Source organism: Lontra canadensis, unplaced genomic scaffold (assembly GCF_010015895.1).
Source record: "Lontra canadensis isolate GAN:19392208 unplaced genomic scaffold, GSC_riverotter_1.0 scaffold14, whole genome shotgun sequence".
NCBI lineage: Eukaryota > Metazoa > Chordata > Mammalia > Carnivora > Mustelidae > Lontra > Lontra canadensis.
Genome location: NW_022631008.1, coordinates 3,200,902 through 3,218,940, shown reverse-complemented (window position 1 = coordinate 3,218,940; position 18,039 = coordinate 3,200,902). Strand labels below are relative to the sequence as shown.

General features: G+C 37.5%; 1 protein-coding gene across 4 annotated transcripts in view; it reads left to right on the top strand.

Annotated features, from left to right (window-relative positions):
* CEP162 (centrosomal protein 162) overlaps window positions 1-18,039 on the top strand; it is a 109,355-nt gene that overhangs the window by 42,905 nt on the left and 48,411 nt on the right. For 3 of the 4 annotated variants that reach the window (XM_032858048.1, XM_032858047.1, XM_032858050.1), the window contains exons 10-16: window positions 2,674-2,865; window positions 3,452-3,533; window positions 8,395-8,677; window positions 9,583-9,841; window positions 14,592-14,725; window positions 14,977-15,204; window positions 15,735-15,875. In XM_032858048.1, the coding sequence (XP_032713939.1) occupies window positions 2,674-2,865; window positions 3,452-3,533; window positions 8,395-8,677; window positions 9,583-9,841; window positions 14,592-14,725; window positions 14,977-15,204; window positions 15,735-15,875 (1,319 nt within the window). The remainder of the gene's footprint in view (window positions 1-2,673; window positions 2,866-3,451; window positions 3,534-8,394; window positions 8,678-9,582; window positions 9,842-14,591; window positions 14,726-14,976; window positions 15,205-15,734; window positions 15,876-18,039) is intronic. The other variant, XM_032858049.1, reaches the window with a different exon arrangement.

The window sequence follows — 18,039 nt, the reverse complement described above, 5'->3', positions numbered from 1 at the left end:
AATTCACAGCACTCACCATAGCACATACTCTTCCCAATGTCCATCACCCAGCCACCCTATCCCTCCCCGCCCCAACTCCCAGCAACCCTGAGATTAAGAGTCTCTTATGGTTTATTTCCCTCCCTGGTCCTTCTTGTTTCATTTTCTCCCTCCCTACTCCCCACAGCCCCTTGCCTTGTCTCTCAAATTCCTCATATCAGAGAGATTATATGATAATTGTCTTTCTCTGATTGATTTATTTTGCGTAGCATAATATCCTCTAGTTCCATCCACGTCATTGCAAATGGCAGGATTTCAGTTTTTTGATGGCTGCATAGTATTTCTCTCTGTGTGTGTGTGTGTGTGTGTGTGTGTGTGTGTGTGTACACACACACACACACATACATACATACCACATCTTCTTTATCCATTCTTCTGTTGATAGACATCTAGATTCTTTCTGTAGTTTGGCTATTGTGAACATTGCTGCTATAAACAGGCAGGTGCACATGCCCCTTTGGATCACTACATTTGTATCTTTAGGTAAATACCCAGTAGTGCGATTGCTGGGTCATAGCATAGCTCTATTTTCAACTTTCTGAGGAAGTTCCATACTGTTTTCCAGAGTGGCTGCACCAGCTTGCATTCCCACCAGCAGTGTAGGAGGGTTCCTTCTGGTCTTATTTCTTAAATGCTCTTGACTCTGAAATAATTTGATTGTTATTACTGGAAGATAGTAAGTGTGATCTGATTGTCATATATAGCTTTGGACTCATAGTCCCACCTTTGCTAGTTATCAGCTATTTGACAATGGACAATTAATGCCTCTAAGCCTGTTTCCTCATCTTTTAAATGAGGCCTTGTGTCGGTCAACTCCAATAATGTATAATGCCTAGTATATTGTTAATACTCAATAAGCAGTATTTCACTATTATTTATAGCAATCCTCTGTTAATTGTAGAAAATATAATAAAAAACTTGAAGGCATACACTATAAATACTCATTAGCTGTGGGGTATTGAGTTTACCTGCTATTTGAAACATACAATTGGTAGTCTTCAAATCAGCATGTGAACTTCATTTAAGAATCGAAAAATCAGATGGTTGTTTTGTGGTGTTTTTTTAATATATAATGTTTCTTTAAGTATTAAGCAGCGTCAGTTTAGGTGATATATTGTCAAAGATCATCTTTTTAAAAAGGTATCCCTTTTGAAATTCTTGGTGCTTTATTGTATTAGATGGGATGGTGACTGAACAAACGAGAGTCAGATCCAGCCTTTTGCTTATTTTCATTTCTCCCCTGGGCAGGTACCATTTTGTGCTACGGCTGTATGAGTGGATCATTCACAGGAGGACAGTATTGCTTCACAGCCAGATCCTTGCCTCTGCAGTGTAGGATTTGACACTTCTGGATGCCCTAAAGTAGAAAAATTAGGGAGCTTTGGACTTGTACTAATATATTAAATAGCTACATAGAATCCTCTCTTTGTCATGTAAAAGGTAGAGAAGTCAGCCATTTATTGATGAGGCTATAGCTACTATTTTATTCTTAAGCATTAACTAATTAACCCTAGGTATTAACAGAAAAGGAGATTACTTATCTCATTTCTCTTTTTTGCTACTCTTCTATGACTCTTTTATCTTTTTCTCTAATTTTGAAAATTCCAGTGTTAGTAATGAAAGGGTCAAAACAAATAAGAAAAATACCTATAAATTTTTAAATCATTATTGTCATTAGAGTCTTCAAATTATTTTTTCCACAATTTATTTATTAGTTGGTGGGAGGAGGAGAAGGTTATTAGGGAAGGAAGAATGAACCATGACATCAGGTATTCTATTTTAGATGACTAGGTGAACAGTGATGCCATTAGCTAAAATACTTATAGTAGAACAAGTTTTATTGGGGAGTATAATTAATTCAGTTGGGGACATGTTAGATTTGATTTACTTATAGAATAGTATAGATGTCAGTAAGTTTAATATTCAGAGAAGAAGTAAGGACAAAGACATAGATTTGGGTGTCACAATCATATGGGTAATAGTTGAGCTAAGGGTCTTGATGAAATCAGCGAGCTCAGAAATAAATAAATAAATAGTTTAAAAAAGAAGAGTGAAGATGGAGATGAGCCACAGGGTTGGAGAGAATTAAAGATGGCTAGATTTGACTATTAGAAAATTTCTTTTGATTTAGTAGCATTCACAGCGTATTGGAACACATACTGGATCACAAAATTAGAGGAGTGAATTTCAGAAGAAGGAATGCAGACTACAGGATACTTGGTGGCACTGGGAAGCAGAGACAGAAGGCAAGAGTGAGAGAGAGTGGTACTGGTAAGGGAGACAGAATCCTTGAAAGATTTTGTCAGCTTAGGAAATTTGGGTATAGTTCTATCCAGTGTAACGGGCTTGGTTATGGGTGGTAGGAAGAGAAGGCAATAGCTAGTGGAGTCAGAGTTTATTAACTCTTCCTGTGTCGGGACACATCTCAACTTGCTAAAGAGTTATTGAGCCTGCCCTGATTTTGTGCTGTTAAGCTGTAGCTGCATATTAGCAACGTTCGTACCTAACTGTGTAATGTTGCTGTTGTCCCACCAGCCTCATTCTCCATTCCAGACACATCAAGGGATGATATTGGTGTTTTATATCTTTAATGTATTTGTATGATTATACCGGAGATGACATTTATTCCAACAGGTGTTTCTTATGGACAAAGCAATAGTGACATTGAAGCTCTCCATCAGGCTTATTGTCATGTAGCCCATTCTTTGGGAGATGCAGACGAGCAAAGAACTGACAGTAATGCCATGGAAAATATCAAGAGCTCAGTGAAAGATTATCCTCAAGAAAATGAAGAGTCCTCTAAAAACATCTCTACTACAGAATCTGGTAAAAGTTAATTTGAGACCCTCTCCAAACAGTGTCTAGTGCAGTATAATTTCAGTGTGGTTTGCTGTAGGGACTGTTTCTCAGTCTCTGAATTTAACTTAAAGGGTTTGTTAAAATGGAATTTGGGAATCAGTGGTTTCACTCTGAAGTTAGAGCTGAATATGGGATAAAATTTCAATTCCTCCTTCAGTGTGCTTTGGCCAAATTCGGAAATCACCTAAGTGTTTTCACATTTATTTTATGCTTTTCCTCGTGTATATACTAAAGTTATTTTTTAAGTAGAGAACAGTATTTTGGAATCAGCTAAAATATATTTAACAAATATGTGTGCATGTATGGACACACCTATACATATATCTTTGGTACTGATATAGTTAGATATATTAATAGATACAGATATATTTCAAATATAAATTAAAGGAGATTTTCTTGGTACAGGTAAGTTTATAGTGGGAAATGGTTTACTGTATATGCCATTTCGTTAACTCTGTCAGAAAAAAAAAATGTAATTTTAGTGGTATTAGACATTAAATTAGGCAATTCACGTGTTTTTTTGGGTTGCTCTTTTAACTTTTTTTCCTCTTAGATCTGCCCACTATAGAGGAGCTGATGAAACCTATCCGAATAGATTCCTTTGGTGGTAGTGGTTTTGATTTACAACCTGTCAGGTATGAGGTTTTCTGGAATGGATTGTGCCATTCCATTGTTTGTTTATTGTTTTGTTAACTGGAAACTTTAGAGTCATTTCTTTTACATATTCCTTCCTAGTGAATGATTAATAAGTAGCTTATATGAGTCTACCTGTGAGTCTGTGCTCTCTTCTTCTTAGTAGTTCTTACTTTACAAAATTCTTCTGATGCTAAAATTTAAAAATTGTATTTTAAATAGATGTGACTAAAAAAAAAGGCCATTTTTTAAGTAGTCTGAAAATTAAAATCCTTTCAGCTTTAAATAGCTCAGGGCAGTTGATTTGACCAGTGAGAGAGACCATGAATTCATGCTAGATTTGCTTCTTTATAAACCACTGAGTTTTGTACTTAGTCACTGACCAACCGTCGTTTTACAGGGTAAGTGTTTTTTGGTCACCAGAGCAGCAGGCTTCAGTACATTTTAATGGAAGCTCGTGGGACCTCGCTGTCATTCTGCAGCACACAGAGTAGCACATCACAGTAACTTTGCATTTGTGTCACAGCCATCATTTCACGTGATCCTTATAACACAGTGGTCAGGCCTCTTTATCTGCACCATTCAAGTGATGAAACAGGTGAACCAGTTTAGTGGTGGAGCTGTCCCAGGAATCAGAAGATGGCGGGGGAGGTGGTGGTGGTGATAGTAGCTAACGTTTCTACCACACGCTTACTGGGGGTTAGAGTTCTGTGCAGGTTTCATGTACTCTTACAGCAACTCTGTGAGCTATATTTTATTACGATCTCCATTTCATAGATAAGAAAACTGAGGCTTAATGAGTCAAATAGGGGCGCCTGGGTGGCTCAGTCAGTTAAGCGTCCAACTCTTGATTTTGGCTCAGGTCATGATCTCAGGGTGGTGAGATGGAGCCTGGCGTTGGGCTCCAGGCTGGGCATAAAGTCTGCTTGAGATTCCCTCTCCCATTCCCTCTGCTCCTCCCCCTATCCCACCAAAACAAAGAAGTGAGAGAAATTGCTCAAGATCCTGTGATTCTAACTAGGAAACACAGGAAATCCGTGTGCTTAACCACTTACACTGTCAGATCTTTGATTGCCATGAAATATTTCTGTGAGAAGCCTGTTATTCCTTCATGTGTTCACTCGTCCATTTGTGTTTTCAGCAGACACAGTGTGAGTCCCTCCTTCTACTACATCCTCACCTTGTAAATCCACTTGTGCTTTCTCATCCTGTTTCTGTTTTGTATGGAGACAAGGAGGCAGTGAAGCTTAGGCTAAGGCCATGTGTTGAAATGCTGAGTCTAATATTCTTCCATTGATCTGCAGCACTAGTTAGTAAGGGTTTTTGTTTATTTGTTTCTTTCTTTTTTTAAGATTTTGTTTATTTATTTGACAGACAGAGATCACAAGTAGGCAGAGAGGCAGGCAGAGAGAGAGGGAGAAGCAGGCTCCCTGCTGAGCAGAGAGCCTGATTCGGGACTCAATCCCAGGACCCTGGGATCATGACCTGAGCCAAAGGCAGAGGCTTTAACCCACTGAGCCACCCAGGAACCCAGTTAGTATGTTTTAAAGGGCCGAATATCGTCACTTACTGCTGTTTGGGGGGCTGTGTTTGTGTTAATGAAGAGATTTGCTTACACATCTTGTGTCTTTGTTGGCATAGGTGGAATCATTTTACTAATGTGAATTATAAATAGAGATTTTTTCATTTAGGTTTCAAGTCTAAAAACAAGCAAGTATACTTACATTAAAGGCATAACAATCATTACAGAAATGTCAATAGTATAAACTTCAGTGTACATACCTGAAAACTCCTCAGTAAACTATAGAGTATATAATCCTAGCTACTAGGATTACTAAAATTTTAGTAGCTAAACATCATCAAAAATGTACTTTTTGTTCACATCATAATCCCATGTGTGTCCATGGGGTTGGGATAGGATTCTTTTCCACATAGTCATTTGGGACCTGGGCTGCTTTCTCATCAACACATGATTTTAAGGTTGTCCTGGTCTTATCCAACCAGTTGATAAAGAAAGGAAAGCAGTTGATAGCATAATTCCTTTTAAATCCCTCAACACAGAAGCATTATATCACTTCAATTCACATTCTGTTGTTAAGAACCAACACATCTAGCTAACAGGGTCCAAGAGGCTGGGAAATGGGATTTGGTTGTATGCTTAGAAGGAAAAGTAAATGAGTCTGATAGGCATCTAGAATCTACCAGAATCTACCCTTCTAATAGCTAAATATCCATTTTACTCTTCTTCGCACAAATACCCATTATCCCAAAGGCCCATTCAGAACTGTGTCCATCTCAAAGACCAGGATTTTCAGGTGAAGTACAGTCTTCACCAGGTGTGAATGTGGCTTCTCGTTGTCTACTAGTCAGGGAATTAAAACATAAGTTCTCTACTTCCTCACTCCCACCCAATATATAATTGTGAAGTTGCAACAAATACTCCTGTTCAGAAGGGAAAAATGTGAGGAAAATACAGCAATCAGTAATGCAGCCTTGAAACCCACTGGAAAGGCCTTATAACAATATTTATACTCTCGGCCACAACTGAAATGGATTTTGTGGGGACCCTATGCGCATGATAGAGGATGTATTCCTTTCTTAGTCCACTTCCTACCTGCAGATGATTTTAAGGCTCCCAAACAAGTCTCTGGCCTTTATTGTTTGTTTGTTTGTTAAACATAGTTGTAGTTTCTTTGTCTTTACAGTTCTTTAAGAAAGTTTAGTAGGCTTCTGATCTGTTAGTTTCCAGTCAGTCCCATGTGCCGGTAACTACATTTAAAGTCAATTTGGTAGACAGAGGTTTTAGATCTGCTTAAAGTCTTTGCTTTTTTTGTCCTCTTTTTTTCCTCCCCCTCTCAATTCATTTGCAGCTATCTATATATTTTGGGGAACAATAATCTTAAGTGTGAAGAGGACTCCTTTAATATGATCTTTGTCAAAGGACTGAGTCACTCTTTTCAACTGAGAAGTCTCTTGAAATCCTGGTTTTTCATAGCATTTTTTAGTGCTGAATCCTACTGTTAGGTTCACAGAGAGTGAACCACAGAGGCACTGAGTTTCTAGATTCTCTCTGTTCTCTTTGATTTTTTCTTACAAACTGACGCTTTTTTATCTTGAGTTTATATCTTTCTTTTACTATCTTGTCAAAAGTAGCCAATAGTAGCTAGCACTTGGAAACTCTCCTGCCATTTTTCTTAGTACCTCAGACTCAGTAGCCATGTGATCTGCCTTATAAACCATTGTAGGTGACCATTTGGTAAATGTTTTGTCACTGCAAAACATAGGTTGCCACTTCTCCAGCTTCCAGTATCATTTACCTTGCCATCCAAAACCCAGCTACTAAGCCAATGACACATATCTTAGGTTCTTGTCACCACAGCATTCAGCATTCTAAAGGCAAGAACTAGTAACTGGGCCCTGCTAGATTCAGGGAGGCCAGGAAATGTAGTTTAGTTAGTATGCAGGAAGAACAGGAGACAGTTTTGATGAGCTTCTAGCCAGATTTTGCTACCTGAAGAAGGAAAGAATTATTATATTTTCTGATGATTCTAAGTACTTTAGAAAGGTTTAACAATTACCAAGAAGCCAATCTATCTTATAAGAAAATAGTGGCCTCGTAAATTTGATTTTATAAATGAAATTTTATAAATTATAAAATTAAATGACATAATGGACCATGATTACTCAGTTTGAAAATCACAATATCCAGAGCACCTAGGTGGCTCACTTGGTTAAGCATCTGCCTTTGGCTCGGGTCATGATCCCAGGGTCCTGGGACCAAGTCCCACATCGGGCTTCCTGCTTGTCAGGAAGCCTGCTTCTCTCTCTGCCTGCTGCTCTGCTTACTCGTGCTCTCCAGCTGTCTGTCAAATAAATAAATAGAAGCTTTAAAAAGGAAGGAAGAAAGAAAGGAAGGAAATAATATCCATTTTTTTGGAGCCCCTATGCTTTACTGATATTTAACCACATTTAGAACATTTCCTTAAGGGATATTTTCTCTATTTTAAAAATTGAATAGTCTGAAATATTACATTGTATTTAAGTGTTTTAAACCACAGAAATGATTTTATTTCAAGATACTAGTGATTTTCCTGTTTTACTTTAAAATTTTTCCTATACTGTGATGAAATTTATGCTTTATAATATATTTCTCATTGCCATATATTATTATTTCTTTAGTTTCTTCTCAAAGTATGTTAAATGTTTTTCCTGCAGACTTGATATTGTGGATAAAAGATTAAATACACGAAGTGCATTAAAAATTCATTTTTGGGGGCACCTAGGTGGCTCAGTAGGTTAAGCCTCTGCCTTCAGCTCAGGTCATGATCTCAGGGTCCTGGGATGGAGCCCCACATCAGGCTTGGTGCTCATCAGGGAGCCTGCTTTCCCCTCCCCCTCTGCCTGCCTCTCTGCCTACTTGTGATTTCTGTCTGTCAAATAAATAAATAAAATCTTTAAAAAAAAAAAAAAAAAGAAACTAATTTTTTATTTTTTCTTACACAAAGTGATCTCAGTCTTGGTTGGTTTGTCATTCCTTTGAAGTAGGTCTCAGAGTCATCCATTGTAATCTCTTATTTTATACTGCATTAAATTATATTATCTGAAATTTAAAGAGATATAGGACACTATATGAGTATACTCTACTAACCAGAATTACAAATAATGTATTTAACATTAATGACCTAATTTGAATAGTTATATTAAATATTAAATGTATTTAATATTATATATAAATAATATACATATTAAAATATAAATATTTCTTACATATTGTGTGTGTAAATACCTCTGATATGTATGGTATATGTATATATAACTGATATTTGAGGAGTCACCTAGGGTTCATTCTGTTTTGTTTTATAGCTGTAAGAAACTGGCTGATAGAAAAGAAACTGGGTTTGTTAGCCCTTTACCCCTTAAGATGAACCCAAATATTATCTCTCAAGAGCCACGAAATGCAAACCAATTTTTTGACAGAAATGAAGAGAATGTGGTTTTACAAAAGACAACAAATAAAAGTATAGAAAATGGCTGTCCAGAAGTAAATACTACAGAAGAACATATAGATAAAATGTATCTTGATATTTTGAGGAAAAAACTATCTGTTGGTCCTTCGCTATTGCTTCAGGAAGACAAAATAAATAAAGTAAGTGTTCATAATCTAAGTTGATTTGAAATATTGATAAATGAAGTTATATAAATACTGTTGATAAGTAGGTACTTGTTAAGTTAACGGGACTGATTACATACTAACCTCCATGTGATCCTGGATATTTGTGAGCAGTATTTATTACAACATCCCATAGTCCCCAAATTTTAAAATACCACTATAGCATTAGCTTTCTTTTGGAAGCCATTCTTTACATTCTTCATTTGTTTTTAATAAGCATAGTCCAGAATTTGAGTGGCACAAGAAAATAAAGTTTATTCATCATTCTAGTGCTTTTTAATTAATCTTTCCAGTACTGTATGTTCTTTAAAAGTAGGTAAGTTGACATTTTATATAAATGCTATTAGCAGCTGTTGAGAAAGTTATACTTCACTATTTCTTTTTCTTCTGATCTATTCTGATTTATAGTTTCTTTGATCTCAATATTCTAGTTTTATTTTACAGTTTTAGGTTCGTGTTTACCATAAACCATCTCCAGGTTTTTGTGGAATACGATAGGGTATTGGTAAATTTTTATCTTGAGAATTCTGGAGAAAAAAAGATAAAATTTTATGTCATTTCAAAATATATGCTTTCCTGTTCTCTGCTGTATTAATTCTAGTAATTAAACTTCTTGCATCCTGGCAAGCTTATTTTGTTCTATTATTTTGTTTTGTTTTACCCCTGACTTTGAAGATTTGCTTCAAAATACTAAAATTCTGAGAGTTAGGCTTTGAGAATTTTAATGTGTAGTGGTTTGTCTTATACAAACTATTATTTTAGTAATCACTATGTATCTAAACTATTATTTAGTAATCACTTCTGTCATCTGTTAAATCTTCATTTATAGCTATAGTTGAAGTTTATTTACGTCCTAAAAAGTTGCTACTTTTTGTATGCAGAATTTTAGACAACTCAGTTCTGGAGAAGAAGGGGCTATAACTGGTAAACAGGTGCCATACAAGAAGGCCAAAAGTGCACCTCCATTACTTAAGAGAAAACCCCAAAGTGGATTATATTCATCAGTTAGGAGCTCAGGCTATGGCCAACCCAGTTCACCATTCAAGACTTTTTCTACTCTTGAAAAGAAAACTTCAAAGGACATTATGAAAAGCAAAAACTTGAGATCCATTCCCACTTCAAATCAAGCTAGGAAAAAAGGTAATTATATGCTCTTTTCATAATAGAGTTCTGTGCATATGATGTGTTATTTAACTTTACTTCTCTGTTTTCCCTATTTCTCTCCTTCTATGAACTTTCTTATTCATAGGAAAGAATTCATCTTTAGATAGGATATCCCATTCTGAAAGATTTTGTTTACAGGATTTTGGTCATTGGCTCTGGGCTTTCCTGAATGACACTCATAAAGTATGGGAAGTGAATAGAGAATCAGACTTTTCCTCATCTGGTTGATTTTGGAATATCCGGTGTTTTCCAGAATTCAAAATATAAGAGGCAACCTACAAATGAAGGTTGACTATAGAGATTATTTGGATATTAGTTCAGTACAGACTGGGACAGGCTGGATGTTTTATGTAGCACATAATGCATATTTTTATATATCGCAGTGCCTCTGTTCGTTATTTCCTAATGCAGTCATTTATATTGACAGTAGGAAAGGGTGCTTTTCAACTTAGAAGCCCATGCAGCTATTAAAAGCAATAGATGTTCAGATCGGACCAATATTTCTGCTGCCTTTAAATTCCAGTAAGGAAGGGAGAGCAGTGGCGCCAGAAGCATTTTGTCCTTCCCTTTGTGATTAAATTTAATAGGTGACCGGTTCATCATTGTTATATGGTGATAGTTGTCATGAAGAGATCTGTCCTCATTGGAAAATGCATTTCTAGCTTGAAATGTCTTTCCTTGCTTTTACCTAAGAGTATTAAGTCCAGGACCACTTTGACTCTATTTTAAACTCTTTAGGCATTAAAGACTCTCTCCTGCCTTTGTATGTGTATTTGCTGCAGCAACCTGTGCATCTTAGATGGAAAGGAAAGCCAAGGCTGATTTATGTCAGAGTAGAGGAGAATCACAGCAGGAGGTAGAGACAGGAATAATCTCTATTCTGTAGAGACAGGAATATGATTCAGTAGGATTAATGCAGGCATCCTTTCCTCTTGTTCTTAAACTGTGAACCTCTAATTCCTTCTCCTACAAAGTATTTTGTATTGCCTTATTTTCTCTTATTTTTGAAATGACTGTTCTACATGCAAGTGGAGATGACAAGGAACCAATTAGGTAGTAAAGTCTGGAGTTCAAGAGGGAGGTGTGGACTACAAATCTGATTTAGGAGTTATTGTTAAAACTATTATAGATGGGGGACACCTGGGTGTCTCAGTTGGTTAAGTATCTGCCTTTGGCTCAGATCATGATCTCAGAGTCCTGGGATCGAGTTCCACATCAGGCTCCTTGCTCAGCGGGGAGCCTGCTTCTCCCTCTGCCTGCCACGCCCCTTGCTTGTGTGCTCACTCTCTCCCTCCCATTCTCTGGAAATAAATAAAATCTTAAAAAAAAAAAAAAATATATATATATATATATATGGTTTTTAAGTCACGGGACTGACAGAAGTTACCAAGAGAGTGAATACTGCTATAGAAGGAAAGCAAACTGAGGCCTGACCCCTGGGCATGCTAACCTTAGGAAGTCAGGGGGAAGAGGAGTAACCTGAAAAGAGAAGAGAGTAAGGTTGGAAGAAACCTGAATATGTGGGATCCTGAAAGCCAAGTGAAGAAGGGAAAATTTATCTATCAGTTGCTGCTGAGAGAGAAAGGAAAGTAGAAACTGGGAACTGACCTTTGAGTTTAGCATGGAGGAGGTCGTCAGTAAACTGGATAGTTCCCATGGTTATATGGCTGTAAAAGGTGAGCTGAATTAGAATAGGAGGGAATGGGAGAGTTAAAATTGAATATAGGCCAGGAGGAAAGAGTGTAAAAGGCAAAAAAAAAAAAAAAAAGGGATAGTAGCCAGCATAAGAAGTAGAGTCAAGAAAAGCTTTTTGTTTACTTTTTTTTTTAATGGTAGAAATAATAGTATGCCTAATAGTATGTTAACGCCTTTTGGAAAGATTTCAGTAGATTCATGATGGTGAGAGGGGAAGAATTGCTAGAGCAATGTCCTTGAGTAGAGGAATTAAAGTGGAATCTAGCGTTCATTGAAAGGGTTGGCTCTGGACAAAGGCATGGACAATTCATCTGTGCAAGCAGATGGGAGAGAGGAAGACATCGGTGCAGATACTGATGGGTGGGTAGAAATGGTGAAAGAATATGGATGATTTCTTCTGATTGCTTCCATCTTTTCTGAGAAATAAAACATAATATCATTAGCTGGCATTGAGGATGGAGTAGGAGTGTTAGAAGAGAGAAGAGAAGGTATGAAATAGCCATTCTGGAGGACTAGCCTGCCCACAGCAGAGTCTTCTTGAAGTTAGTGATTATGGATTTAAATTGATACCAGGCAATGTAAGTGTGTGTGTGTGTGTGTGTGTGTGTGTGTGAATGTCCACATTTTGCTACATGATTGCAGGGGTTGGATACTTGTATAATTGGATTTACCAAGAAGAGTTGTTTTTGCCAAATGAGTGCAATGAACTGAGAAAGGAGCAAGAAGGGAGCTAATGGTGTATGTGGACTTCAAGTTGAGTAAGGAAGGAAGGACATCAAGGAGTGTAATACGGTATGAAACAGGTAGGATCAACCATCTGTGAGGTACCATTGGGTTAAAGGATTGATGGACTCCAAATACCAAAGAGCATGAAGTGGGAGATAGGATTGATAGAGGGTAAATGCCTAAGACTGATATGAGAAGTAATTGTGTTACTAGTAAAGAAAAGGCCTGTACCAATAGAAGTAAGTAGCTGAAGTGGAGAGGTTAAGTATAAGAACCCAAGAGCCAAGGGTTGAAGTGATCCCTATGAGTGTATTGAAATTACCAAGAATGAAGACAGAAATAATGTCACAGAGAGTGGAAAAGAAACAAGGGGCATGATTTGGAGGTTGAGAGAGGAAAGCAACAATATTACGAGTATTTTTTCCTGTTTCAAAATTTTACAGTATTTGTGACTACCAAAATGAAAATAAAACCGTAAAATTTATATTAAAGTACAGTATAAACCTTGACTATCAATTTTTATACTGAGTTCCTTTTTTTCATTAGAATATTAAATGTGATTTTTTTCTCCCTTTTTATTATAAAATTCCCCAGAGCAGTTTTAGTTTTATTCAGAATTTTAATTCCTTTGGGATGGCTGTTACTTTTCACAGGTTGTGTTCTCGGACAAGCAGACTTTGTGAGATAGAGATTAGTGTACAGAAAGTCTAGAGGATGCACTTGGAATCAACACTGACTAAGATGAAAAAGAAGCCAGCTGCTGGGGCTTACTCAAGAGTTTCTCTTTTTCATGCAACAAGAAGGGAAATGAATGAATGAATGAATGAATGAATGAAAAAAAATGAAAGAAGACAGGAATAGGCAGTTCAGAGCTGGTGCCACTGTGCAAGGAACCAGATCCCTTCTGTCCTGCTACAAAATCCTTTATCTGTCACTTTTATCTTCATTATAACAAGGTGGCTCTTTCAGCCTCCAGGCCTGGTCAGGAGGAAAGGTAAAAGGTCCATGCCAGTTAATCCTCAACTTCTTCATCAGGAAAGTTGTGACTTTTCTGGAAGCCTACAAAACTTTTGCTTTCGTCTTATTAGCCCAAATTTTGATCTTATGGCCACCCTCAGTTGCCTAGAGTCCAGGGAGATGAGTATTTTCAGCTGGTACATTGCCGCCCAGAGCAGATTAATAGGGAGGTTTCTATTAATAAAGAAGAGGATGAGATTGGCAACTAGCAGTACCTGCTGTGTGGTTATTTTCCTTTTTATTTTAAATTAATTTTTTTGGCTATTATGTTCTTATTTTTGGACTAAGAAGTTTCTTCTTTTTTTAAGATTTTATTTGAGAGAGAGTGAACACAAGAGCACAAGTTGGGGAGAGGAGCAGAGGGAGCAGCAGACTCCCCACTGAGTAGGGAGCCTGATGTGGAACTGGAGCCCAACGTGGGGCTGGAGCCCGATGTGGGGCTCAATCCCAGGACCCTGAGATCATGACCTGAGCCAAAGCAGATGCTTAACCCACTGAGCCACCCAGGCGCCCTATAATTTTATTTTTTAAGTCAAATTTAGACTAGCTGTTAGAACGTTTCCATGCAATTTATATTATTCCATTGATACCATATCTTGAAACACATTATTTGTGAAAAGTGTGCTCTGAAAGCACACTTAATCTGAACTAAAGTGCCTCATACAGTTAATCAGCTTCTCTTTGATTCATCACTTAGATATTCTTATTATTGCTATGACTTTTTTTTTTTTAAGGTTTTATTTATTTGACAGAGAGGGAGAGAGAGAGAGAAAGTGCGTGCACATGAGCAAAGGGGCAAAGGGAGAGGGAGAAGTAGGCTCTACTGAGCAAGGAACCCGCACCCGATGTGGGGACTCGATTCCACCACTCTGGCCTCATGACCTGAGCTGAAGGCAGCGCTTAACCAACTGAGCCACCCAGGCGTCCCATCTGTGACTGTTTTAAAGAAGAGTTTATTTAAAATTACTGAACCTGAAATTATCCCTGTCCACATTCTCCTCACTTTTTTTGGTTTTTTGTTTTTTGTTTTTTTGCTCCATTTATCATTTGACATGAATCTTGGGTCAGTTAGCTTTCTCTGTCAAATTGAGTGAAATGTTGATTATGGCAGCAGTTCTGAGCGCAGTGAAACAGCTGTGTTAACAGTGTTAGACCTCAGCCAATTTCCAGATCCTCTTCTATCCTAGTGTTCCCATTGTATTAGTACTTACTGTTACATAATTGCTGAATACACATTCAACTTTGTTTGTGTTTGTGGTGCTTCTTGTCCATTGTTTAAAATAATTAGAAATCTTATCTGGAACAAAAGTCATCAAGCCTGCAGCTTTGGGTAAAGCAGCTTCCAAAACTGAAAGTTGCCTGGCTACTTCTAAGAAGGCTGAGGATTCTACAGAAATCGATTACTGTCTTCAGTTTCAGAATGTAGGTATTGAATTTCAAAATCACATTCGTTGATTTTTTTGTTTTATTATATTAAAACTAAATAATAGTGAAATTTCTTTTGCATCAAGCATGATGTTCTAATCTTACTGAAACATTTATTGATTTCCTTATATAGTAGAACATCGTTAACCATGTCATTTTTATTCATTGTGGGTTTTTTTTCCCTAACCACCTATGTTCAAATCTAGTATGTAAATATACTATAATGAAGTAATGCTTCTCCTTTAAAGGATTCTTCAGGATACCATGGTGAGAACAAGGAGACCGAGTTTATTATATTTAAAAGAGTTCAGGAAGCAGAGGAAAAATGGAGGGGTGCACAAGCCCTAATTGAGCAAATTAAAGTTACATTCTCAGAAAAAGAGAGAGAGTTGGAAAATAAGATGGAAGAACTAAAGAGACAACAGGAAAAGGAACTCTTCAAGCTGAACCAAGACAATTACATTCTTCAAGCCAAGGTACTAGATACATTGTCATATTTCTCCTTTTATTGATTAAAAAGAACTAGTACTCCCTGCAAATACATTGTCATCCTTTGTTCCTGGAGCTATTTGACTTGATGTATTTGCTATATAAAATATGAACATGGATCCCAAGACTGCCTCCTCACAACAGAGCCTAAATCAAAGCCACTGGGAAAAAAATCAAAATTTAAATTGACTCATTTTGATAATTTTCTTCTGTTAGCAGTCTTTTTTGAAAACAAATCCCTTAGTTCACTATGACCTTCAAAGAAGACAGTTTCAGAAAGAACTGCTATAGAAGGCCTAGATTCAGAGAATGGCACCGTGTAGCATTTCTCAGTTACCTCATCACCAGAACCATCAGCACAAAACATCACACTGTAATGATTTAGCTAGTTGATGTTAATAACATTGTAGTTATAGGACAGTTTTAGATCTGTGCACCTTGAGTTTTCCGTTTTTCTTCCTCCTTTCTCACTTTATCATCTCCTTTCCTAAATAAAATGTCTGTTTTTTTCTCAAAGTTAAGTAGCTTTGAAGAAACAAACAAAAAGCAAAGATGGTTACATTTTGGAGAAACAACTGATCCTGTCACTGAAGAAAAATTGAAGGAAATTCAAAAAGAAATACAGGAACAAGAGACACTTCTTCAGGGATATCAACAGGTGTGGTGATTTTTCATCACTTTGTGAATTTGTTCTTGAGATTCTTTGATTATTAAAAAAAAATAAGGCATATTAAGATATTTCTGTGCTCATGTAGCGGTAACCAGGAATTCTTGCAAATATGAGTAAGTAATAACTTGACTAGTCTGAACATTATTTGTGGGTATATAATTAAGTTAAGAGAATGGGTTCTGGATTCAAAGAATCCGGTGTTAGTCCTCCCTCCACTGCTGTGCAGCCTTGGGCAAATCACTTCACCTCTCTAAGCCAGTTTGCTCATCTGTGAGTAGGGATGGTAATAACAGTAGCTGCCTCATATGATGATTATGAAATTAAAATAAGATAGCGCAAAAAAATAAAATGTAATAAAGTGCAAACCAACCTCTTAGTTACCTTGCACACAGTAACCAATTAGTAAATGTCCCTTATTACTATTTTTAATAGCCATATTCCTTAGACACTGCCCTATTTTTCTTTAGTTTTCTGTAATGTTTTTCTGTAGATTATATTGACTAGTTTGGGTATTTTATTCAGAAATACAAATCTGAAATTAATTGCCAATGTGCTGACAGTGAAAAAATTTGAATGAAATGAGAAAAAAATCTGTGTGTCCTACAGAAGGCAGATATTTGCCATGTGTGACGGATTCTTGTTGATGCTGATCAGCCAGTCAGCCAGGACGGGTTTAGTAATCCCCAGCACAAAACTTCATCTTAGTTTCCTCCCCTTCTTTCCCTGACTTCCCTCACCTTCTCTTTCTCACTCATTACCTTTTTGTCTTTGACTTTTAAGCATCAAGCCTGTCAATAATAAGCATTATCATCTGAGGATAACCGGAGAAAGCATTGTCTTACCAGTGATTTGCAACTTTCCTGTAGATGAAATACTGATTTTGTTGGGCACACTGCCCCAGAGTTAGTGAGAACCTTCCAGATCCTTTGCCTGCCATTGTGATCTTGCTGTAGAGAATACCCATTTTTATTTTTATTTTTTTGTTTTTTAAAGACTTATTTATTTGTTAGAGCAAGAGCATGGGGTGGGGGTGGGGAGGGCAGCAGAAGGAGAGAGGGAGAGAATCCCAAGCAGACTCCTCCCTGAGTGTGTAGCCCAGCCTGGGGCTTGATCCCATGATCCCCAAGATCATGACCTGAGCCAAAACCAAGAGTTGGTTGCTTAACCAACTGTGCCACCCAGGCTCCCCGAGAGCACACATTTTTAAGGAGTATTTCACAGACCCATAAGGGTGCCAGCTACCTTCTCCCACAAATATAACACAAAACTTGCATATCTGTGTAACTTATGTTGCAGGTATTTAAGCACGGACCATCTTACCAAGCAGTAGGCCAGATGTGGTGAGACAGTCCATAGTTTTTATTAGATTCTCAAAGGTCCTTGTTTTTCATCAGATTCTTAATTTTATAAAAAAGTTAATAAGCCACAGCACCTAATCACAGATTGGTTTGAGTCACTCTTTAGTCCAAGGCTGGTGTAGAACTGGCTCTAGTCTCTGCTCTGCCTTGTCCTTACACTTTCAGAAGCACCTGTTCTTTAACTCCCGGCTCATAGAAAATTCCAGAAACAAATATGGAACAAGCCATTGTGGCTACCTGTATCCTGTTACCTCATTGCAGGGAGCTGGGTTAGAATCAGAAAAAAGAGGATGCAGGGACGCCTGGGTGGCTCAGTTGGTTAAGCAGCTGCCTTCGGCTCAGGTCATGGTCCCAGCGTCCTGGGATCGAGTCTCACATCGGGCTCCTTGCTTGGCAGGGAGCCTGCTTCTCCCTCTGCCTCTGTCTGCCACTCTGTCTGCCTGTGCTCGCTCTCGCTCCTCTCTCTCTGACAAATAAATAAAATCTTTAAAAAGAAAAGAAAAGAGGATGCAGACAGTCCCAGTGGACCCTTCTGCCCCTGGTCCACACAGTTAGGCTGTGGTTATTTCTGCAGCCACTCGCCTCCTTGCTCCTGTGAGAGACAACACCTTGTACTGATACTAGGATCTATGGCTTTGGGAATTTTTGCAACTTTTTTTTTCAAGTAAGCATTTTGGAAAGAATTGTTTTCAGATAACAGGTTTTATTCTGAGATGATATAAAGAGTTTTAAAAAGGTTTTGCTTACTCAAAACTGAATAAATTTAAAAGACTTTAAAAATGTGTAAAGGATAT